At 51.3% G+C, this 24,027-nt stretch overlaps 3 protein-coding genes across 13 annotated transcripts in view; 2 read left to right on the forward strand and 1 right to left on the reverse strand.

The window, feature by feature from the left end:
• CATSPERG (catsper channel auxiliary subunit gamma) overlaps positions 1-4,939 on the forward strand; it is a 27,673-nt gene extending 22,734 nt beyond the window's left edge. For 8 of the 11 annotated variants that reach the window (XM_024733752.1, XM_024733751.1, XM_024733755.1 and 5 more), the window contains 7 exons: positions 1,964-2,120; positions 2,324-2,387; positions 2,455-2,550; positions 2,821-2,910; positions 4,075-4,167; positions 4,257-4,356; positions 4,441-4,939. In XM_024733752.1, coding sequence (XP_024589520.1) covers positions 1,964-2,120; positions 2,324-2,387; positions 2,455-2,550; positions 2,821-2,910; positions 4,075-4,167; positions 4,257-4,356; positions 4,441-4,725 — 885 coding nt within the window. In that variant the 3' untranslated portion in view covers positions 4,726-4,939. Of the gene's footprint in view, positions 1-77; positions 796-1,963; positions 2,121-2,323; positions 2,388-2,454; positions 2,551-2,820; positions 2,911-4,074; positions 4,168-4,256; positions 4,357-4,440 lie in introns of those variants that run through there. The other 3 variants (XR_003001649.1, XM_024733760.1, XM_024733759.1) reach the window with 3 other exon arrangements.
• An 8,254-nt stretch (positions 4,940-13,193) lies between these two features.
• PSMD8 (proteasome 26S subunit, non-ATPase 8) lies at positions 13,194-19,221 on the forward strand. Its single transcript, XM_024733782.1, has 7 exons — positions 13,194-13,603; positions 14,620-14,692; positions 14,820-14,922; positions 16,136-16,301; positions 17,258-17,358; positions 17,882-17,993; positions 18,660-19,221. The coding sequence occupies exons 1-7, from the start codon at positions 13,241-13,243 to the stop codon at positions 18,795-18,797; spliced, it is 1,056 nt and encodes a 351-aa protein (XP_024589550.1). The 5' UTR covers positions 13,194-13,240; the 3' UTR covers positions 18,798-19,221.
• Positions 19,222-19,758: 537 nt separating this feature from the next.
• GGN (gametogenetin) lies at positions 19,759-22,493 on the reverse strand. The gene is given in 3 exon segments (XM_024733800.1): positions 19,759-19,900; positions 20,819-21,207; positions 21,209-22,493. Coding segments are annotated over 3 exon segments (1,695 nt in total). The 5' UTR covers positions 22,397-22,493; the 3' UTR covers positions 19,759-19,782.
• Between the last annotated feature and the right edge of the window lie 1,534 nt (positions 22,494-24,027).

A 24,027-nucleotide genomic window follows, 5' to 3' on the forward strand; every position in this document is an offset into this window, starting at 1 on the left:
TTTTTTTTTTTTTTTTTTTTGCGTCACGCGGGCCTCTGCAGGTTCTGAGGGAGAATCTGTTCTGTGCTCTCTCCTAGCTTCTGGTGGTCGTTGACAGCCCCTGACATTCATTGGCTTGTAGATGCATCACTCCAATCTCTGTCTCCATCTTCACGAGGCCTCCTCCCTATGTGTCTGTGTCCAAATTTCCCTCTTCTTATAAGGACACTGGTCATTGGACTAGGGTCCACCCTAATCCAGTGTGACCTCATCTTAACTTGATTACATCTGTAAAGACCCTCTTCCAAATTAGGTCACATGGGCAGGTACCAGGGAATTAGGACTTCCCTGGTCCTAATATCTTTTTGGGACACACAATTCAACCCAGAACAGAGAGTCAGATAATAAGCAAGAGAAATAAAAGATATTGTATGTTAAGGGCAATGAGTGCTAGGAGAAAACAGTAGTGAGCAAGGGGCCTGGGGTAGGTTAGCATTTTCCATAGGATGGTTCAAGGAAGACCTGGCCGAGGAGGAAACATTTGAGCAAACACTTGAAGGAGGGGAGGAAGTGAGCATGCAGTTGTGCCGGAAAGCATGTCAGCGAGGGGACAGATGGCAGAGGCCTGGAGGCAGGAGTATGTTTCATGTGTTAGACTAAAGGAACAGTGGGGAGCAGGCATGGCTGGATCAGGGCTAGCAAGGAGGACCATGGAGAGAGATGAGGTCAAAGCGGTGATGGGCAGGTCACATGGGTGTCATCTGAGCAGAGGAGCAACTCAGGTGTTCACAGAGTCCCTCTGGCTTCATGTGGGAGACAGCCTGGGGGGAGGGGCGGGAGCAGGGAGGAAATGGGCCAGCCAGGGTGGAGCAGAGGAGTTGGGGGTTTGGGGAAGGGAATAGCTCTATTTTGAAGTTTAGAGACAACGGTATTTCTGGATGGACTGCATGTGGGGGTGAGAGAAAGAGAGGTTTCCAGGATGAGGCCAAGGCTTTTTAGCCTGAACTTGCAGGGATGAGGTGCCATAAACAGAGGTAGCCTGTGGATAGATTGAATCTGAGACACCCATTAGACCTCCCAGTGATTCAGTGGCTGATAGGTGTAAAGTCTTTGGCTCAGGCGAGCATGGGAACTGCTTAATCTGTGGCCACGACGCCTCTCCGCGGTAGACATCAAGCCCAGCCCACCGTCTCCAGATGTCCATATCCTTCTGACAATTGGGTGAAATCCTTGGGCCCTACCCCCAGAATGGGCCAGAAGCCTTTCATTCCCAATGACAATGTCACGGGAGTTCCCAGATCCCTAATCCCCATCCTGGGCTCTACTTCCCTCATATACCCCATGCTTCCCCCAGCTCTACTGTCTGAGAATTCAGTCTCAACCTCAGCCCTTTATTTTATTTTATTTTTTAAAAATTAATTTTTTTTGCCATGCTGCAAGGCTTGCGGGATCTTAGTTCCTCGACCAGGGAGTGAACCTGGAGTCATGGCAGTGAAAACCCGGAGTCCCAGCCACTGAACTGCCAGGGAATTCCCTCAACCTTGCAAGTCCTTGCTTCATAGGTGCAGGTGTTAGTGGTTTTGTATGTCTTATTCTGGAGGCAGTTGGAAGCAACCTGTCTCAGTTTGAATCCCAGCTCTACCACTTACCAGCTGTGTGGCTTTGGATAATTAATAAGTGACTTGACCTCTCTGTGCTTCCCTTTTGCCATCTCTAAAATGGAGATATTAATGGTCTGTATCATACAAGGTTGTTTTGAGGATTAAATAAATTTGAAGATGTAAGGCACTGAGGCCATTCCTCAGTGCCTTGTGCATAGCAAGAGCTACTTAAGTGTTTGCAGTTATTATTGTTTTAACGATCATAATAATAATCTCCTTGCCCTCTGGTGAGGGTGAGCCTGGCAGGTAGGGGTGGTGTGTGTGGGAGGAGGGGCATCTTCCCTGCCCCACCCCTAGAGCCAGGCTTTTCTCCTCCCATTCAGGGCAACCTGATGGTGCCAGTACTTATCGGCTGCCCCCCAGGCAAGCGCCTTGCCTTTGACATCACCTACACGCTGGAGTACAACCGCCTGCAGAACAAACACTACTTTGACTGCGTGCACGTCGACCCCGAGATGCCCTGTTTCCTCTTCCGCGACAGTGCGTGTCCAGCCCCCTCCTCTCAATGTTCAGTGTCCTCTGCCCCCACTACTTTGCCCTCCCAGGCCTTTCCTCCCCGCCCGCTCACTGCCCCAGCACCCTCTGCTCTTCCCCTTGGACCACTCGTCTCTCCTTCTTCCCCTCTCCATCCTCCACTTCCGAGCTAATTTCTCCTCCCCGCCTCAACTCCTCCGACCCCACAGTCTTCTACCCATTCTTCTTGATCCAAGATTTGGTGACGGGAGATTCTGGCAGTTTTCAGGGCAGGTAAAGTCGTGGCCAAGCCAGCGGCTGACAGATCCGGACAGTCCATGCGCACCTCTGCTCCCGGCAGCTACGTGCTGAAGGTGGTGGGCGGCGGGCCCACCCTGGACACCATCAAGGAATACAGCGAGGAGGATATCTACCGCTTCAACAGTCCCCTGGACAAGTAATCCCTGTGGGACCGGGCCCATAATCGGCCTTTCTTCCCCTGCAGGCCCCTCCATCTTCCCAGCCACAGACCAACCCTGGGCTGCAAACCCCGCCCATCTTGGTGTCTCAGGCCCCACCCACAGCCCAGGCTCCTAGCATCCCACATACTCGGCCCCGCCCACGGCAGGAGGCTCCGCTCTCCCAATCCCCCCCACTGCCGCCTCTCCCTTTGGGGCCTCTGCCCGCTGAGGCCCCGGCCCCACTGAGGTTACCCCTTCCTGCACAGGACTGGCAGCCTCATCTGGACCACAAGAAACACAACGACCACCGAGGACTCAGCCTTCAACATTTTGTCCCACAACAGTTTAGGCATTGAGTGAGTGCCGGGCCGACTGCACGCCCCCTTCTCCCCCACAGTCTGTTGGGCCTGTCCATCCCTTCTGCCTCTGGGAGACCTCCTGGTCCTCAAGCTACACTGACTGCCTTTGCGGTCCTCAAATGAGACCGATCTCTACACAAGCTGGACCCTCTGTCTGCAGGACTGGTCCCTCTTAATCTTTCTTCAGGCCTTAGTTCAGATGCTACTTCAACCAGGAGGACTTTTCTGACTGTTCTAGATGGGACAGTTTTGCTCTCATGTCCTCTTGTACGTTCCCCATTCTCACCTGACCACTCTGCCTGTGCTTCCTCCTTCCCAGCCCTTACCCCTCTGAGCTGTCACTGTCTCCTGTGGGGTCTGTCTCCCTTATAGTCCAGGTCCAGAATAGACAAATAATATTTGTTGAATGAGATAATGAACAAGTTACTTCATCCATGGTAGACATATATTGACATTTGAATGGAGGTATTACTGAATGAATTAAAACAATGAAGGAATAAGTTAGTATAGGGGGAATTCTCTGGTGGTCCAGTGGTTAGGACTCAGTGCTTCCACTGCTGCGGGGGCCTGGGTTCAATCCCTGGTCGGGGAACTAAGATCCTGCAAGCTGTGAGGCACCGCCAAAAAAAAAAAAAAAAAAGCATGTAGGGCCTCAATAACTGGCCCTATAATAATGAAAGGAAGAAAATGATGCCATGACCAAATGAAGGAAGTGAATGAATGAACAAAGGAGCCAACTTGCACCTATTCAGTATTCAACCTGCGTTTATTGAATATATGAACGAAGGTGTGACTTTGTACCTAGTAGCTGCTCCAGATTCACTTGTGGGATGAAGGAATAAAGGTAGCAAAGAATAAATGAGGAGGTGGCACATAATAGGTATACAATCCATAATCTAGATGAATGCATAGTAACAGAGGAATTGACAGCTGGAGATGTAAAGACATGAGGACATGAATGAGTAAACGAACAGCCTGTCACCCGGTAGGGGTTCAGTCAGCCTTATTGGCTAAAGTGGGCGAAGGAGTGAATCAGGGAGAAAGGTAGGAGATTGCACCTAGTTAGTGCTCACCCAGAGTCTGTGGGGTAGAGGGGAAGGTCAGGGATTGGCACGTGCTAGGCATGATTTGTACTACAAGTGCCTGAACTTGGGCCCCCAGGTGGCTCTGTATGGAGAACTCCCCATGCCATGACACCATTCCACACAGCATCTTTGCCTCCGAGTTCTTCTTCAAGGTGTTGGTGAGCAATAGGTGAGCCAGACACATGGCCCAGGTGGGCTCGGGGGCTTCCTGTGGGGTGACCACCTCCTCCCCCGATCCTGAACCCCATCCCCCAACAGAGGTGTGGACAAGAGCACATACTGCGACTACCAGCTCACCTTCCAGCTGCACATCCACGGGCTCCCACTCAGTGCCAGGCGGGCCTTCCTCATCCTCATGGTGAGTGGCTGCCCTGGAGCTGCCCTGCTGCGTGGATGGGGGCCCCCAGGCTGCCCACCCATGCCTGTTGTGTGGTGCCTGCAGGTGTCAGCCAGCCTGATTGTTGGTCTGGTGATCCTCTACGTCATCTCCTGCCTCCTGTCGCCCTATGTGGTGAAGGTCTGCAACGTCCTCTGCTGGAAGATCAACAACATCGTCGCCTGGGAATCTTACATCTACAGTGTCGCCTCCGACACCAGGGCCTTCAGCAACACCTCTGGGACCAAATCTGGGGAGAGCTCTGGGGGCATCTCCAGAGTTGTCTCCATGGTGGCAGGGGAGAACAAGACTGACACTAAGGAAACCTTGAGGAAGAAGCCAATATCCTGAGCCTCTTACCTGCCCCAACTGCCACCCACCCTCATCCCTCGTTTCCTGGGCCACTTTGAACATGCAACCTGTCGCTCGCTCATCCCAGGCCTTTCTCCCTGTTTTGCTTGAATTTTCACTTCGCATTTCAACACCAGCTGTGGGACCTTGTAAGGACTCATGCTCAATTAGTTTGTACCACTCAGCCACATAAGTTATAAAATATCAAAATCCTTCTGTGCCAAACTGGTAAATACTGGCTTCTCTGTGTGCCTGCCTACTCAGCCCCTCCCCAGAGTGCCCCTGACCTCCCGACAGTCCAGCAGGATCCTCCATGACCCAGGCCCGTTGCTATGACCTGCAGTCTGTTCTGATTGTTCAGTGCCCAGGTTTAACACTAGTTGTTAAATATTTTGAATGGCAACACGTATCTAGTGTCTGTCTCAAGCAGGGGGCTCTGGAGAGGTTAGAATTTTTGTTTTGGTTGCAAGTAGCAAAAATTTCACTCAGTGGTCCATATGGAAATGGTAATTTATGAACTTTGTTAATATAGGCTTCAGGTACAGTTTGATCCAGAAGTCCTCAATGTCCATAGGATTCTGGCTCCATTTGTCTACCTTTCCCTGCTCCGCCCTTCTCTGAGGGTGGTCTCTGACCTCAGACCAGCCCACTTCACCGTCTGAGGCTGCACATCCACATGTCTTACTGTCCAGAGAAAAAAGGAGCTGAAGTCCAACATTCCCAGGCAAAAGTCCTGTCAGTCACTCTGACTGGGTGGGGTTGGGTCATAAGCTCACTACTTTACCACTCACTCTGCCAGACAGATGGGACCTTGATTGGGTTAAGCCCTTCAGAGCCCATCCCTGGAGCTGAGGGTTGTCAATCCCTCCCTAATCTCTTGCTTATGTGTGGGGAAAGGCAGCTCTTGTAAGGAACATGTGTGTCAAGAAGGGGAAAAGGACAGACCGAAAGGCCAAAAGCAAATGTGCCTTTGTACTCCACTCCCTGTCCACCCAATAGGCTCAACTCCAGCCCCTCCCCAGAGGTCTTGGGTGAAGGGACTATGCAGGTCCTCTGAAGCAGAGGCCTCAGTGTAGAAGCAGAGGCCCAGGGGACACACCCTCTGAGGGAACACCAGGGCAGACAGTTGGACCAGTTTGTCCGTGATGAGGCAGCATAGCTCCAGAGCAGGCAAGGCCACTGAGGTCACATTATAGAGCTTAGGAATTATCAGAAGAGCATTCAAGCTGAGAAGCTGAAGGACATGTTCAGATGTAGAAAGGTGCTCTGGCTGCCCTGTGGAGGATGGCTCAGGACTCGAGGCAGTAGGCCAGGGACCTGGGCAGGAGGGGATGGTGCTGGACCAAAGCCTGGTGTGGGAAGGAGAAGAAGGGACAGGCAGGAGGGATGCTTAGGAGGCCAAGTGAACAGGCTGTGAAGCTGACAGGCCATGGAAGGAGTGGGAGCAAGGGGGGCATTTAGGAAAAGGTCCAGGATTCTGCCCTGGGGACTGGGGGACAAAGAGGCTGTCCCTGAGATGAGGACTGGGGAGAAGGAACAGGTTTGGGGGAGACGCTTAGGCCATTTGGGGTCATGGTTGGTGTGGGAGGTCTGACAGTCTTCTAGAGGAGCCTGTCCAGGAGGCTGTGGGAACCTCAGGTCTGGGGGTCAGGAGGAAGGTCAGCGATGGTCAAGCAATACACACAACAGTCAGTGGTACAGAGACATCAACGCACTTCATTGTATTGATGTGATTAAGGAGAATGTGATGAGATAACATCCTGGGTTTTTTGTTTGTTTTTTGGGGTTTTTTTTGTGTGGTACGCAGGCCTCTCACTGTTGTGGCCTCTCCTGTTGCGGAGCACAGGTTCCGGACGCGCAGGCTCAGTGGCCATGGCTCACGGGCCCAGCCGCTCCGCGGCATGTGGGATCTTCCCGGACCGGGACACGAACCCGTGTCCCCTGCATCGGCAGGCGGACTCTCAACCACTGCGCCACCAGGGAAGCCCAACATCCTGTTTTGACCTAAGTCCATTCAGGCTGCTGTAACGGAAGACCACAGACTGGGTGGCTCACAAACAACAGAAATTTCTCAGAGTTCTGGAGGCTGGGAAGTCCAAGACAAACATGCTGGCAGATTCGGTGTCAGGTGTGGAAACATGTATGATTACATGAATAGGTACCAGAAAAAGCTTTTTATAAAATTCAACATCCATTCCTTATATTAATTCTAAGTCAAATAGAAATAGAAGGAAACCGTTTGAGCAAGATTATCAAATTACCTGATTACCAAAGACACATGGGACTTCCCTAGTGGCGCAGCGGTTGGGAATCCGCCTGCCGATGCAGGGGACACCGGTTCGAGCCCTGGTCCGGGAAGATCCCACATGCCGCGGAGCAGCTAAGCTTGTGCGCCACAACTACTGAGACTACACTGTAGAGCCTGCGAGCCACAACTACTGAGCCCACACGCCTAGAGCCTGTGCTCCACAGCAAAGCCACCACAATGAGAAGCACGTGCACTGCAACAAAGAGTAGCCCCCGCTCACCGTAACTAGAGAAAGCCCACGCACAGCAACGAAGACCCAGCGCAGCCAAAAATAAATAAATAAACAAACAAGAAAAACAAAGACAGATGGCTATGGCATATGGCAGTTAAATGCCAAAGCCATTTTCATTAAAATTTTATAGGTAGAGTCCACACGTATGAAAAACTAGAGCTAATAAATGCGTTCAGCAAAGTTGCAGTACACAAAATCAACACACAAAAATTGGTCGCATTTCTATACACCAGCAATGAATACTCTGAAAAGGAAATTTTTTTTAAAAATCCTATTTACAACATCAACAACAAAAAGAATAAAAGCTTTAAGAATAAATTTATAGGGACCTCCCTGGTGGTCTAGCAGTTAAGACTCTATGCTCCCAGTGCAGGGGGCCCGGGTTTGATCCCTGGTCAGGGAGTTAGATCCCGCATGCTGCAACTAAAGATCCCGCGGGTGGGCTTCCCTGGTGGCACAGTGGTTGAGAGTCCGCCTGCCGATGCAGGGGACGATTTAAAAAATAAATTTACGCAAGGAGGAAAAAGACTTGTATAGTGAAAGCTACAAAACATTGCTGAAAGAAATTAAAGAAGACTTAAATAAATGGAAGAATATCCCATATTCATGAATTAATATCGTCGACAATACTATCTGAATTAGTTTGCTAGGGCTGCCATATGGAAATATCACAGACTGGATAGCTTAAACAACAGAAATTTATTTTCTCACAATTCTGGCCAGAAACTTAAGATCACAGTGTCAGCGGGTTTGGTTTCTGAGGCCTCTCTTCTTGGCTTGCTGATGGCTGCCCTCTTGCGGTGTCCCCACTGTCTTTCCTCTGTGTGGTCACATCACTGGTGTCTCTTTGTGTGTCCAAAGTGCTCCTCTTATAAAGACTCCTTTCAGATTGGATTAGGGCCCACTGAGCCTCATTTTAAAGTAACCACATTTGGGGACTTCCCTGGAGGTCCAGAGGTTGACTCCGCGCTTCCACTGCAGGGGGCGCAGGTTTGATCCCTGGTTGGGGAACTAAGATCCCACATGCCATGCGTGGGGAGTGGCAGAAAGAAAGAAAGAGAAAGTAATCACCTTTTAAAAGGCCCTATCTCCAAATACAGTCCTGTTCTGAGGTACTGGGACTTCGGGCTTCAACATATACATTTTAGGGGAACACCATTTAGCCCATAACATGACCCAAAGTGAAATACAGATTCAGTGCAATCTCTATCAAAATCCCAATGGCAATTTTGCATACATATCCTAAAACTCATATGGAACTCCAAATAGCCAACACTGTCTTGAAACAGAAGAACAAAGTCGGTGTACTCATACTTTCTAATCTCAAAACAGCAAAGCTGCAGTAATCAAAACAGTGTCTTACTGGCATAAAGACAGACATACAGACCAATGTAATAGAATAGAGAGCTCAGAATAAACCCTCACATATATAGGCAACTGATTTTTGACCAGGTGCCAAGGCCATCCAAGGAGAAGAGACACTCTTAACAACAAATGGTACTGGGAAAACTGGATGTCCACATATAAAAGAAAAAGTTGGACCCTTACCTTATACCGTGTACAAAAATTAACCAAAACCAGATCAGATTCCTAAATTTAAGGGTGAAAACTATACTGGGAATTCCCTGGTGGTCCAGTGGTTAAGACTCAGCACTTTCACTGCCATGGGCCCAGGTTCGATCCGTGTCAGGGAACTAAGATCCCACAAGCCACGCAGGGTGGCCCAAAACAAAAACAAAAACAGTTAAAACTACAAAACATAGGGGGAAATCTTGACCTTTGATTTGTCAGTGATTTCTTAACTATGATACCAAAAGTACAGGCAAAAAAAGAAAAAACAGATAAATTGAACCTCATCAAAATTAAAAACTTTTGTGAATCAAAGGATACCATCAAGAGAATGAAAAGCCAACCCATAGAGTGGGAGAAAATATTTGTAAATCATATATCTGATAAAGACTAGTATATAGAAAATGAAGAACTCCTATAACTCAACAACAAAAAACCACAGGCAACTCAACTTAAAATGGCAAAGGACTTGAACAGACATTTCTCCAAAATAGATATGTAAAATAACCAGTAAGCACATGAAAAGATTGTTCAACATCATTAGTTATCAGGGAAATGCAAGTCAAAACCACAGTGAGATATCACTTCACATACATTAGGATAGCTATAATAATTAAAAAACAACAGCAAATACAAGTGTTGGCAAGGATGTAGAGAATTGGAACCTTTGTATATTGCTGGTGGGAATGTAAAATTGTTCAGATGTCATGGAAAACAGTTTGGTCATTCCTCAAAAGGTTAAACATAGAATTACTGTAGGGGCTTCCCTGGTGGCGCAGTGGTTGAGAGTCCGCCTGCCAATGCAGGGGACACACGTTCGTGCCCCGGTCCGGGAAGATCCCACATGGCACGGAGCGGCGGAGCCCGTGATCCATGGCCGCTGAGCCTGCGCGTCCGGAACCTATGCTCCGCAGCGGGAGAGGCCACAACAGTGAAAGGCCCACGTACCGCAAAAAAAAAAAAAAAAGAGTTACTGTATCATTCAGCAGTTCCACTCCAGGGTATATTACCCAGAAGAATTGAAAACGTATTCTACAACAAGTACATGTACGTGCATGTTCATATCAGCAGTATTCACAAAACCAAAAGGTGAAAACAGCCCAACTGTCCATCAGTGGATGAATAAACAAATGTATATCCATACAATAATACAATAGTATTCAGCCATAAAAAGGCAAGAAGTACTGAAATACTCTGTAACATCTATGAACCTCAAAACCAATATGCTAAGTGAAAGGAGCCAGACGTCTAAGGTCACATATTTTATGATACCATTTATATGAAATACCCAGAATAGGTAAATGCAGAGAGACAGAATGCAGATTGGTGCTTACTAGGGGCAGGGAGAAAGGAAGGAATGTAAGGCAACAGCTTAAGGGAAATGGGTTTCCTTCTGTGATGATGAAGATGTTTTGGAGGTAGATAGAGGTGGTATTTGCACAACAGTATGGGTGTAATAAATGCCACTGAATTGTTCACTTTAGGATGATTAATTTTATTTCCATTTCACCTCAACATAAAAAATATATATATGTATATAAAAAACAGTACGGTATTTACCAAGAATAAATATTTAAAAACAGTGTGGGGACTTCCCTGGTGGTCCAGTGGTTAAAAATCTGCCTTCCAATGCAGGGGATGCAGGTTCGATCCCTGATCGGGTAACTAAGATCCCGCATGCTGTGGGGCAACTAAGCCCACACGCAGCAACTACTGAGCACGCAAACCACAACTAGAGAGACTGCGTGCCACAACTACAGAGCCGACATGCTCTGGAGTCCGCATGTGGCAACTAAGACCCAATGCAGCCAAAAATAAAAATTTTTTAAAAATAAATATTAAAAAAACAGTATGGTATTTACCAATAATAAATATAGACCAGTAGAATACAGTAGGTGACTTAAAATACGTGTGATTATTGAAGAGATTTAATATGATACAAATGTTTTTCACTTTGGTGAGAAAGTGATAGTTTAATAAATGTTTCTGATAAAATTGACTGTGAGGATAAAATCGAATTTAGATCACTACTTCACACCATATGCAAAAATTAATTCAAGATTAATAATAAAAATCACATGTGGAAAAATACAAATACTTTACCAAAAAGTTTTGGAGACTATTTGTTTTACTTTGGCATGGGGAGAATTTCCTAAGCAAAAGGGAAAGAGAAAGTTACATAAATTTGACTATGTAATAATTAAAATTCTGGGGGCTTCCCTGGTGGCGCAGTGGTTGAGAATCTGCCTGCTAATGCAGGGGACACCGGTTCGAGCCCTGGTTTGGGAAGATCCCACATGCCGCGGAGCAACTACGCCCGTGAGCCACAACTGCTGAGCCTGCGTATCTGGAGCCTGTGCTCCACATCAAGAGAGGCCGCGCTAGTGAGAGGCCCGCGCACCGCGATGAAGAGTGGCCCCCACTTGCCACAACTAGAGAAAGCCCTCGCACAGAAACGAAGACCCAACACAGCAAAAATAAATTAATTAATTAATAAACTCCTACCCCCAACATCTTCTAAAAAAAAAATTAAAATTTTGCATGGCAAAAGATGAATAAATTATAAATGTATATGTGTATATATATTCAGAAAATAAACACTAGACCAAAGAAAATAGTTGCAACATATATGATAAAACGTTTTATCTCCAATATGCACAAGTACCTAAAAATTTATAGAAAAAGGCAATAACCCCACAGAAAATTTCAGAGACGAGGAAATCTAAATGTTCAATAAACACAGGAAAGGATGCTCAACCTCATTAGTACAGAAATCCAAACTAAAGCAACAAAAAATTAGTGCTCGTCCCCTATCAGACTGGTAAAAGGAAAAAGCAGAAGCTATATAGCCCAATAGCAGTGATGCTGTCAGCACTTTCATTGCTGGTGGAACTGTGAACTGCTACAACTTTGGAAAGCAATCTTATGTGTCTATTAAAATGAAACGAATATGCTTATCTCAACTCAGTAATCTTAATTCCTATGATCTGTCCCTTAGAAATAAAAAACTGTATTCAAAGAAATGCATTTAAGGATTTTTTTACACCGTCCCCCCACCCCCAGTTTTACTGAGAAATAATTAACATACATCACTGTAAGTTTAAAAATGATGGTTTGATTTGCAGGTAATGTGAAGCGATTACCACAACAGGTCCAGTTTAAATCCATCTCTCATATAGATACAATAAAAAGAAAGAAAAAAGGCAAAAAATTTCTCCTTGTGATGAGAACTCATAAGATGTACTCTCTTATCAACTTCCCTATATATCATACAGCAGGGTTAGCTGTAGTCATCAAGTTGTACATTACATCCCAATTATTTATCCTATAACTGGAAATTTGTACCTTTTGACCACCTTCCTCCAATTCCCCCTCCCCTCCCCTTAAGGATCTTTACTGCAGCATTGTTAGAAGCGGCAAACAAGTAAACAAAAATAACACAAACATCAATATGGGCACCATTACATGAATTGTATATTCATGCTGTGGGATATTATGCAGCCGTTTTTGTTAAAGTGTCAGAAATATGCCCACTGATCTCCAGAGATGTCTTTAGTGTATTGCTAAAAAGCACTGTGCTTTTTAGAAAATATGTATAGTACGATGCAGTTTTTCTTTAAAAACTTTTTTTGAAGACACAACTTCGGAATTCCCTGGCGGTGCAGTGGTTAGGACTCTGGGCTTTCACTGCTATGGCCCCAGGGTTCAATTCCTGGTGGGGGAATTAAGATCCCCGCAAGCCACCGGTGCAGCTTGCGGGGTGGGGCTGGGGAAGACACAACTTGTTTACACACCCACTCATTCAACAAATATTCATTGACTGTCTACCTCGTGCTGGGAATACAGCAGTAAAGAAAACCGATAAATATCCCTTCTCTCATGGAGCTGACATTCTAAATGATGGAGACAAGAGAATTGAGAAAAAGTGGAGATGTTAAATAGGCGGGTGTGATATAAATGGAAGAATCGGGGGTAGGGATAAAAAAAATTGGGAATCCTCCGCATATATGGTGGCATTTAAAGTCATTAAGACTGGATGATTATTGTAAAGTTTGTGCGTATTCGTACAAGCTCGGAGAAAGTGTGGAAGGATGCACTGAGAGACTAGAGAGAAAGACCTAAGGTCAAATCTCAGCCGTTAGTCTCTTGAAGGTTTACCCAGCCTCTCAAAGCCTGTCTGTAACATGGGAGAATAACACAGCTATCCAAATGGCTCCACCACCGCCACCTCTTGGTTTAGAAAAGCTGCCACGCAGGTGTAATCTCCAATACAGAAACGTAGCATCTCGAAAGCCCAGGCTGAAGCTAGGCGGGGAGGCGTTGCCACCGCTGCCATTTTCAGTTAGGGCAGGTGGCGACTTCCGGTCGCCATCTTGAGTGACAGCAGAGGCGGAGCTCTGACTAACATGTTCCTCAAGAGCCGGGCTCCGAGGGCACCTCCCCGAGAGCGACTGAACGCTAACCCTGGCAGGCGGAGGCGAACAGTCGCAGCCCCGCCCCCGGCTTTGGGCTCCACCTCTCGGCCCCACTTCTGCCGGGCGAGGTGCAGTAGGCGTCGCTGCCGTAAATCGGGCGGGCGATTTGCCGCATCACGGAAGATGGCGGCCGCGGCGGTGAACGGGGTGGCGGGATCCTCGAGCTCGGGGCCTGCGGCGGCCTCGGGCGCAGTCCTGCAGGCCGCGGCCGGCATGTACGAGCAACTCAAGGGCGAATGGAACCGTAAAAGCCCCAATCTTAGCAAGTGCGGGGAAGAGCTCGGCCGTCTCAAGGTAGGGATCGGCCGGGGGTGCTTCGAGGGGTTCAGACCCAGCCGAGTTCCGGGCGCGGGGGGAGGCCGCAGCGCCGACACGACTAGGACGGGCTGGGTGATCCAATAGGGTGAAGGATTCGGAACAGCCAAAGTGCGGGCTTGGAGGAATGAAGACGTGAGAGGGGCCTGGAATGGACCAAACGCGGCCCCACGGTGGGGGGAGACGGAAAGAGTGTTTCTGGCACAGACGAGTGAGAAGTTAAAATTTTGGTGCTTGGAGACCTAGCTGGCTGGAGTGGCAGGATGGGGCTGTCAGAGTTTTTCTGATGGAGGGTTCTGGACGACACCAAGTGGGGAATGAGGACTGGACAGGGTGATGGAAGAAGGAGGCTGAGATGATGGGGTTCGTGGTTAGGATCAGGTCAAGTTAGGGTCTGAGAAATCTGGGGCTTAGGGATGCGTCTGTGGGGAGAGGGGCCCAGCCAAGTTGTGAGGGCAAGACTGAACTTAGGAAATATATTCTCACAGTAGAGGACCAGAATGGGGCTCGGGTTGCTTCAGGCCAGGTGTGTTTGGGAGAGAGTACAAATACAGTGGGCTGGACCAAGTTGCTGAGGGGGGTGTATCTGATAAGGGAAGAGGTTAGCCCCCTTTCCTCCCTGGTGTAGATGGAGGGGGGTAGCTGGGCCCAACCCACCAAAGTATGGGAAAAGATTGCCGAAGAATTGAAGGTGCTAGTGTCTCCCCACCCCTTGATTCCATTGGGTCAGGCATGGAGTGGCTTTACTGTTTCTCGAGTGGATCTGTTAATACTTGTAATATGAGGTCATCTTAACTGAGCCCTCATCATGTTCCCAGGCCCTGATCTGAGGGCTTTATGAGGACTGACTCCTTTAATACTCATAACAACCTTATGAGTCAGGGATGATGATTAGCTCCATTTTCTAGGAGGGAAAACCAAGACCTAGAAAAAGGTAAGTAATCTGTACTTGAAGTCCCATCTTCTTTCCTTCCTTCCCCTGCCCTCCTCGTCAGCTGGTTCTGTTGGAGCTCAACTTCCTGCCAACCACAGGGACCAAACTGACCAAACAGCAGCTCATTCTGGCCCGTGAGTGTCACTGGGGTTGGTGGGGTGGGGGTGGGGGTTATGGGCTGTGGTCATGGCAGGACTGGCGGCAGTGGTGGTCAGAGTCGGACCACAGTCACCTCCTGAGAGCTTCCCCTGTTACCCACAGGTGACATACTGGAGATAGGTGCCCAGTGGAGTATCCTACGCAAGGACATCCCTTCCTTCGAGCGGTACATGGCCCAGCTCAAATGCTATTACTTCGATTACAAGTGAGGATGGGCCCTGCCCCTAATTTGGTGTGTGTGTGTGTGTGTGTGTGTGTGTGTGTGTGTGTGTGCGTGTGCGCGCGCGCGGGGTTGTTACTTGGCAGCTTTTTATCCTTGTTGCTCTAGCCACTTGAGACATCTTCCTTCACTTTGGAATTACCCCTTTGCATAGCTGTGCCGCCAGAAGCCTCAGGGTTAGGGGTTGGCCTGGAGGTCCTGAGTCTGGGATTATACCATCCAGTCTCTGTTGCACTCCAGTCTGTCTCCCCCTTCACGTTCCCACTCTAAATTTCCACTCCCCAATGTTGCCACTATCCCCTTCTACCTGCCTTGGCCCCAGCCTTGTCCCCTCAGATTCATCCCCCCATGGTAGCCAGTAGGTTCTTTGTGACACTAAAATTTGACCATGTTTATCATGAGCTTAGAACCGTCCTGGCTCCCCATAGCCTTCAGGTTTCAGACCAAGCTCTTTCCTGTGTCCTCCAATGCTGTATCAGCCCTGGCCCGTCTGTCTGTGTCTCCCCATCCCAGCCCTGTCTCTCCCACTGGACTGTGAGTCTTCTATAAGCAGAAGGGTCTTAGTCACTGCTGTGTCCCATCACTGCCTAGCATGGAGCCGGGCCCAGAGCAGGGACTCACTGGCTGTGTGTTGAATATGAAACTGAATGGCTTCATAACTGAATGGGGCTTGCATGGACTAATGATTAAGAATTTGACATCAGAAGCCAGACGAACCTGAGTTTGAAACTAATTTTGCCGCTTCCTGATTATATCGTCTTGGGCAAATGACTTTACTTCCCTAATCCTCAGTTTCTCCCCAAAACTGAGGGTGATGATTCTTAATATCATAATCATAATTAACACTTATATAGTATTTATTTGGGCCAGATACTGTTCTAATCACTACCTGTATTAAATCATTTAATAACCCCTTATTTATTTAACCCACCTCTATCAGATGGGTACTGTGGTGATACCCATTTTACAGTTGGGGAAACTGAGGCTAAGTCACTTTACTGGTGTGAGATCACTTTCTAGGGCCCATATGATTGTGACTTCTTCATGTCTCTTTGGGCCTTAGTTTCCTCTGAAAACCCAGGACCCGATACCCCTCCAAGGAGAGAGCACTGGGCAGTCAGGGTCCCTGAAGCCTGGAGTGGGGGGCTTGGTCGGTACCTAAGCCCTCCTTACCTTGGTGTCCCACCCTGGTCCACAGGGAGCAGCTCCCAGAGTCAGCCTACATGCACCAGCTCTTGGGCCTCAACCTTCTCTTCCTGCTGTCCCAGAACCGGGTGGCTGAGTTCCACACAGAGTTGGAGCGGCTGCCTGCCAAGGACATCCAGACCAATGTATACATCAAGCATCCGGTGTCCCTCGAGCAAGTGAGGCTGAGGAAGGGGGAGGGGAGGGCCTGGCTAAAGGGAGTGGTACAGGGACAGACATTCGGGAGAGTTTCCTCCCAAATGAGAGGGTTCACCCATCTTTCAGCCTATGGACTCCTTTGTCCAACAGATATTGAGCCCCAGCCCTGTACCAGGCACTGTGGTTGGTTTTCAGACTCAACAGTGAACAAAACAGTTAGAATCTCGATTTTGTGAGGATGACATTCAGGTGAGGAAGTGGACAATAAACAAAAAGATTAAATAACCTGTATATGGTCTGTCAGATGTGAAATGCTGTGGAGAAAAATAAAGCAGGAAGGAGAGTGGAGGGGCAGGGGCAGAGTGGTCAGGGAATGCCTTGCTGAAAAGATGAAACTTGAGAAATACGTTAAAGGGGTGAAGAACCCAACCACGTGGTCATCTGGGGGGAAAATGGTCCAGGTAGAGGGAGCAGCCAGTCCAAGGGTCCCAAGGCAGAAACATGCCTGGTGTGTTTGAGGGGCAGCAAAGAGGACAGTTTCTGGAACAAGGTGAGCAGAATCAAGGAAGAGCTGTAGTACCTAAGGTTAAGAAGTAGTTCTTAGAGCTGAGGTTTCATGGGAGGATTTCGCTGTGGGGAGAGGATGGGAGAGAGGGCATTTATGGCAGGGGCAGCACAGCTTGGGCGAAGATGTAGAGGAATGAGCTTGGGGTGGCTCCAGCTCTGTCTCCCTCCTGGAAAATAGATAATTAGATACTAACCAAGGGCAGGCTTGGAGAGAGAGAGAGAGAGAGAGAGAGGGCTTCCGGGAAGAGTAGGACCCAGTCTGCATGGGGAATAGGTGACTGTATTGCAGAGAGTGTCCTAGTAGAGTGTGGGTTATGGAGGCACTGGGAGTATGGTGAGGCCTCAGCGGGTAGGCCCCTGTGCTGCCTCTTCCTCACCCTCTCTTCTTCCTCACCCCTGTCCTCTACAGTACCTGATGGAGGGCAGCTACAACAAGGTGTTCCTGGCCAAAGGCAACATCCCTGCTGAGAGCTATACCTTCTTCATCGATATCTTGCTTGACACTATCAGGTGTGTGGGGGGCCAGGGTTGTGTGGAGTTTAGAAAGAGCCTGGACTCGAGTCAGACAGCTCTGTGTTTAAATCTCATTCTGGCCACTTGTGATCTGGGGAAGCTGGGCACATCAGTTCTCCTTTTCTGTGAACTGGAACTGGTCATGAGATGGGGGTAAGAGCCCTCATCTCACTATGGGCTGTGTATGTGTGTGCCTGTGGACATCAGACCCTGAGCATGGACTTGGCACCCAGACAGCACTCAGCAGACAGAGACCCTGCTGCCTCTCATGGAAGTGCTCCACGAGTCATATGGCTTCACCTCAGAGTGTGGGCCCAGGAGTCCTAGAGGTCTGAGTGTGGACCCTACTGTGGCCCTAGCTTTGCAACTCTAGTCAAGCTACTGTCCCCTGAGCCTTGATTGGTTGAACAGGGCAGGTAACACATTCCAGCCATCAGTACTGAACTGAAGGGTCTGGCCTGAGAGGACAGGGCCTAGAGAGTTGTCTGTGCTCAGTAATGAGAATCTCGTCTTCCCCCAGGGATGAGATTGCTGGGTGCATCGAGAAGGCCTATGAAAAAATCCTCTTCACTGAGGCCACCCGGATCCTCTTCTTCAACACACCCAAAAAGATGACAGACTACGCCAAGAAGGTGGCTGGGGTGGAGGGCAGGGGACCATGGGGCCAGCGAGCCAAGGGGTGCACTCACTAACAGCAGGGTGGGGTGGCCTGGAGGGACACTGGAGCAAGACTGCCCAGGTTTAAATCCAGCTGTGTGACCTCAGGCAAGTTGCCGAACTTCTCCGAACTTCAATTTCCCTACGTGTAGAAAGGGGCTAGAGTTTAATATGTGGGATGAGCTTAGCCCAGCACCTGGCTCCAGGTGCAGGTGGAGGCTTAGCATATGTTGGTTGCTGGGCTTATCAGAATTCCTTGGAGGTTGCAGCTTTTCCCCACAAGACTTTGCTTCATTTGGTCTGGGGTATTTGTGTGGGAGCAGTGCCCCTGGAGATGCTGATGCATGGGGTGCAATAGCCCTGGTGACTGAGGAGGGTCAAGATCAGACTGAAAGAGGTGAAATTGAACTTGAGTGATTGTGACAGCTGATACTTAGTGATCATTTACTCTGGTCCAAACACTGTTGGGAGACAGTTTCCCCAAACATGGAGAAACTGAGGCACAGAGAGGTGAAGTTACTTGCCTAGGGTTGTGCAAGGTAGAGTAGGGTTGGTGAGGAAAGCAAGCCAGGGCCCACATGGGTAAGGGGAGGGTGCCTGTGTGATCACCCCACCCATCTCTCATCTCTCCCTTCTTGCAGCGAGGGTGGGTCCTGGGCCTCAACAACTACTACAGCTTTGCCAGCCAGCAGCAGAAGCCGGAAGATACCACCATCCCCTCCACGGAGCTGGCCAAGCAGGTCATCGAGTATGCCCGGCAGCTGGAGATGATCGTCTGAGCCCACCAGGCACTGGGGTGGAGCAGAGCTTGCATTGTTTAAGGCAGTTGCAGTGCAGGGTTTCCCCCAATAAAGGTGGATTGACATTTTCTCTCTTAGGCCCTTGTCTCCCCGAGTGGAATGGTAGGGACATAAGTTCTTATCTCTGAAGAACTTGGAGGTTTGGGGGCCCTAGGAGGTCTGAGGTAACCCTGGGCCAGCCTCTGTCCAGTGGCCATTGCTCAAGGTCTTAAACACAGATGTCCACTGTGGGGGCCCAGTGGCACAGCGGGGAGAGCACAGGCCCCGGGTAGAGGGACTGTTGCAGCCAGCTGTGGACACACAGAAAGGCCAGACCAACGTACCAGAGTGTTTCAGTGAAGGGGGCGAAGTGTCCTGATTTTGAAAAATGTTTGCAATGAATTAAACCAGTTTTTTAAAATGACATGCTGAATGGACCTCTGTGGAACAAAAGGCATGGGCCTTGGCATGGGCTTGCCTTGGTTCCCACTCTTCTGAGTCAGTGCTGTGACTTATGACCTCCTGCACCTCCCAGCCTGTTTCCTGCCTTGAAGTCCTCAAGAAGGTGTTTAAGGCAGAGTCCAAATCTGGCTGAGCCATTTGTGGTTTATGGGATTTTCAAGAAAGTCTTCTAGAGTCGGTTTCCCCAGCTGCAGAGAGGGAATGATCATTCCTGCTTTCCAGAATGATTTGCACTGAACCCCTGAGCTTGGCACCAGATCGGCTTGGAAATGGGGCTGATGGTATTAAGGGGAATGTGAACATCTCACCCCTGGGTGCATCAGTCCGCATGCTGGATGAATGGAACCTCCCTTATTGCTAGTCTGAGTCCAGCCTCCTGTTGCCAGGTTGTGGTGCTTTCATGGAGACCTCTGCCCCGCCCCACCCCTTCAACCCTTAGCCAGTGACTGACAGGCATCTAGGCATCTGGATGGTTATTTTATTGTCAAGGAGGGGAAGGCAGAGGGCATTGAGCAGACTGCACTCAGTTGGAATGGGTAGCCTGCAAGTCGTAGTGCTCCAGCCCAGCTACCAGGGAGCCGGCCAGCTTGATGGTGGTGACCCAGGGTGGCTCACTCAGGTGGTTGGTGGGTGTGCTTAGCCTAGGGAGAAGGTAGAATCTTCAGGACCTGGCTATGTGGCCAGGCCCTTACCCCTTCTAGGCTCCACTTTCTCCATCTGTATAAGGGACCATGTCTGAATATCTCAAAGGTAGTTTAGGGCTGGGCTGTATCCACTTAAACTTAGTAGGAAAGGGGGCTGAGGGTTGGTGATAGTAGTTCTCCCAACTCCCCCTTCAGGTCCCAGCTGAGCCCCAGAGGTACCAGGGAAGAGGGTCTCCCAGTTATTCAGGTTCCTCAGGAGCCAGGGTCAGACAGACCCTGATGACCAGATCCTGAGATTTAGGGGTGAAGGAGAGGTAACCGCAGGATGCAGTGTCTCCCCTGAATCTATGGAATCAGGAGTAACCTCTGCAGCACAAGGACTGGGATATCAGTGCCCTCTGGCGGTCAAAGTCTTGGGTCCGTCGGGAGAAGGTGCTAAAGGCTGGAGCGGTAAGGAGTCTGGGGGGCTAGGCCTGGGGCTTCCTTTGGAGGCCTGCATTTATACCCGTTTGGTTCCAGAAGACCATCATCTCCCATCCCATCCCTGAAGAGCCTGGGATGTGGTCCTTGATGTCACCAGGGACAGGGTCAATGCAGTGAATAGGGTCAGGCCAGCTGGGACCAGTTTTCCCTCCCTGATGGCTCCAGAGAGTAATAAGAGGGCCAAGGGTCATGTTGGAGGTCTGGATACTAAGGAGCGGGGTCAAGGTGTTCTCTGTCAGGGATCAGCATGATATCAAGGCTCCTCTTGGTTCTGAAGGGTTGGAGCTCAGCTGGGTTTGAGATGCAGCCAAGGGGAGGGTCTAGGGTCAGCTGGGGTCAGGACGCCAAAGGTTGAATGGGGCACTCCAGGAAAGTCGGGTTCAGGACTTGGAAGGGTATAACTCCACTCCCTACTCCCCGACCTCCCCTCACCAGGCAGACACGTTGCGTGGCAGGCGGCGCTGACGTGGCTGGTGGCGGCAGTAACACTTGAAGGGACAAGACTTAAGCACCTGGAAGGGTGGCCAGTGGCGCGTGGCGCCCGAGTTAACCGTCCCCGCTGGAGGAGCCCCGCTGCCACCACCCCCTCCACCACCGCTGTCAGTCACAGTAGTTGCAGTACATTCGCGAGGACCATCTCCAGGCGCGCCATCCTCACGCGGAGCGGCCCGGGCTGCGCGGGGACCCCTGTTCCGGCGCGTGCGGACCTTGACGGGCGCGGGCGCAGGTGGCGATGGCTCAGCCACGGTGGGAGCTGGAGCCGGGAGTGAGGCCGGGCCTGGGGCCCGGTCAGCGGCCAAGGCGAGGGGCAGAGCGGGAGAGCATCCGCCCTGCCGGAGGCGGCGGGGAGCCCCTGGGCCCTGAGAGCGCGACTGCGCGCCGTCGGGGCGCCCCGACGCCTCCGCCAGCTCCACTGAAGCGAAATTGGCGTTCAGGGCCATCAGGGGGGCTCACCCAGTCAAATTTGGGCTTTGAGCCTACAAAGGTGGTGTAGGATGGAGGAGTAAGGGTCCGGGAGTGGGACGCAGGCGCCGAGGGTGGTCCAGAACACCCCTCGCCGTCTCCATCACCGCCCTCTGCTTCATGAGTTCCCCGAGGGACCTCGCCCGAGGGGCGAGAGGCCCCAGGAGCCAGGGGTCCCTGCTTCAGGACCTCAGCGTAGGAGATGGCGCCCGAGGCGGCGGAGAAGAGTCCTCCTCCGCCGCCGCCCCCGAGAGAGGCTTTGGCCGCTAAGGAACTCGACGCTGCCGCAGGGGACAGCTGGGGCCCCGACTTGAAGGTGACTTTACACAACAGGCTCAGGCCGGGCTCGGAGGCCACAGGCCGGGCCATTTCGCCCTCGCCTGCTTGGGGAGGTGCCCCTCTGCCGGTCATCTGGCCCTCGCTACCGTGCCTGGCCTGGCTTTCTGTAGGGGTTGCGGCGGACGTGGCCAAAGCAGGAGTGCTTCTGCGTTCTGGGGGCTGCGGGTCGGAAGGTGTCGGTAGTGGCGGCTCCAAGGGCGGCGGAGTCGGGGATGGGGCCCTCGGGACAGGGTCGGGGTCCTCTCCGGTTAGTTGCCGGGGCGGCGGCGGCAGCGGGCGGAGGTTGGGAGGGCCGCCCTGGCTGCGATGGCTCGCCTCCAGCAGACCGCGGATCCGGGGCACCGAAGTGCCTGTGGGTTTTCGCCACTTAGACGGCGCGGGCAGCAGGGTCCCCACGGGGGGCGGGGGTGGTGTGGAGACCGCGGCCGCAGTCGCCTCCTCTGAAGGGGGCGTCACTGGCGAGGGCAGTTCTAAGGTCAGGGGCAGGGGTGAGGGTGAGGCCTGGGGCTCTGGGGGTACCAGGAGGCCCGGGGACGCGGAGCTGCCAGGGAACCAGACGCCCAGCCCGCGAGCCAGGCGCATGGCCGGGGAGGAGGGGGTCCCCTTGGGCTCCAACAGTGATGTCCGGCGGGAGTCGGAGGACGGGTCCAAGGCCTGCTCTTTTCGGGAGCCCCCACCCGCGGACGACTCCGACTGCACGTTCCCCATTTCTGACGGAGGTCAGGGACTGTGGTCAGAAAAACTTCCGCCAGTCAATCTGCCAGGGCTGTGGGAACCCCACGAGGCTGGCTGTACTTTGTCCTATCCGTCAGCGCCAACCCCGCCCTTGTCCTCCAAGATCCACTCAGGCAACTAGTCTCTCCCCGCATTCCTGTTCCGTGACTCTTGATGTTCACATCTTCTTCCCCGTGGCCCCATACAGTTGCTGTTCAGATACTTAGTCCTCCATCCTCCTAGTGTACTAAGGTTGGGTCCCTGTCTCCCTGGCTGGTCCCTCATATCACATCCCTACACTTTGACCACGTCTGAGGTCTCTAAGCTCCAAGACACAGGTCTTGCCCGCTTTCCTGTCAGTCACTCAGGCCATATCACTCATGATGGTTGTGCTCTGTAGCCTATAAGGCCTACAAAGAGTTCAAGCTTTTCTCCCTGGACTCGTAACTAGGCTCCAGAGGCCCAGGCCCCGCCCCCGCCCTGTGGTCCCGCCCCGATTGTCAGAGAATCTGGCCTTCACAACACCCCCCCGCCCCAGGTCTGGCCCCGCCTCCGCTTAACAAATTCCCGGTATTCTTGTCAGGCTAACCGCTCAGTCACCACCTCTAACCCTCAGATCTCTCTCTCTGTGTTGATCATTTGGTCCTGCCCTCTTCCCAGGCTTTAGTCCTAAATTTCTTTTCCCGCTCCTGGTCTAGCTGCAGGCCTCACTCTCAGGCCCCACCCCTTTACCCAAGCTCCGTCCTGGCTACTCCTTCGCTCAGAGGATCCCACTCACCGACTCCTCCAGCTGACCAAAGTTCAGACCGCGGCCCCCTGGGCCCAGGGCAGGGCGGGGAACGGCCGTAGCAGAAAATAACCGAAAAGAACGGGGTTGCGGGTGAAGGCAAGTGGGCGAGACTGCGAGGGCGGACCCCGAGATCTAGGCCACGCCCCCGGGCTCGAGGCCCCGCCCTCCGTGAGCCAGCTTGGGCACGGCCCCTTACGAACCCGGTTTTCCCTTTGAAATACTCGGGAGTCTTCTTCCCCGCCCCCAAGCCTTGTAGTCCTAGGCCCCACCCCTATAGAACGTTTTAAGCCCCTCCCCTTTATAATGCCCCGCCCCTCTCCGTTAGTCTCTCTCCCGAAGCCCCGCCCATTACAAACACTGCTACGTAGCTCCTCCCTTTTGGAGCTCTCCGTCGTCCAGCCCCTAAAGACAATTTACTTATAAGCTCCGCCCCCTTAGGACTTGGAAACCTCTCTTCCCTAGACCCTCTCCTTGCTCGGGCCCGCCCAGAAGGTCCTTCCTCCGTGGACCCGCCCCTTTCTTGACGCACGCGCTTGTCCGCGCCTTCGGCGTCCTCACCCTCTCCTTCCCCCTCTCCTTCCCCCAGGTCCTCCGACCCCGCCTCCTTGCAAATGCTCCCTTCTTGCCCCACCCCTTTTCGAACCTAGCCAGGCACCCAGCCCCTCCCATTTAGAACCCAAAACGTAGACCCTCGCCTCTTTAGAACCTTGAGACCAGGCTCCGTCCCGGACCCCTTCCTCATATCCTCAGGGACCAATGGCGCGGATGGGTGGGAAAGTAGGGGATCCTCTCTGGATGCTGAGAAAATGCGGGCTGGGGGGCTGTCCCCAGGAGC

The sequence above is a fragment of the Neophocaena asiaeorientalis genome, unplaced genomic scaffold (assembly GCF_003031525.2).
Source record: "Neophocaena asiaeorientalis asiaeorientalis breed wild unplaced genomic scaffold, Neophocaena_asiaeorientalis_V1.1 scaffold280, whole genome shotgun sequence".
Lineage (NCBI taxonomy): Eukaryota > Metazoa > Chordata > Mammalia > Artiodactyla > Phocoenidae > Neophocaena > Neophocaena asiaeorientalis.

Coding starts and splice junctions, on each gene's coding strand:
- PSMD8 (XM_024733782.1), top strand. CDS start 13,241: ATGTTCCTCAAGAGCCGGGCTCCGAGGGCACCTCCCCGAGAGCGACTG. Junction 16,302..17,257: donor ATCCGGTGTCCCTCGAGCAA/GTGAGGCTGAGG, acceptor TGTCCTCTACAG/TACCTGATGGAGGGCAGCTA. Junction 17,994..18,659: donor TGACAGACTACGCCAAGAAG/GTGGCTGGGGTG, acceptor CCCTTCTTGCAG/CGAGGGTGGGTCCTGGGCCT.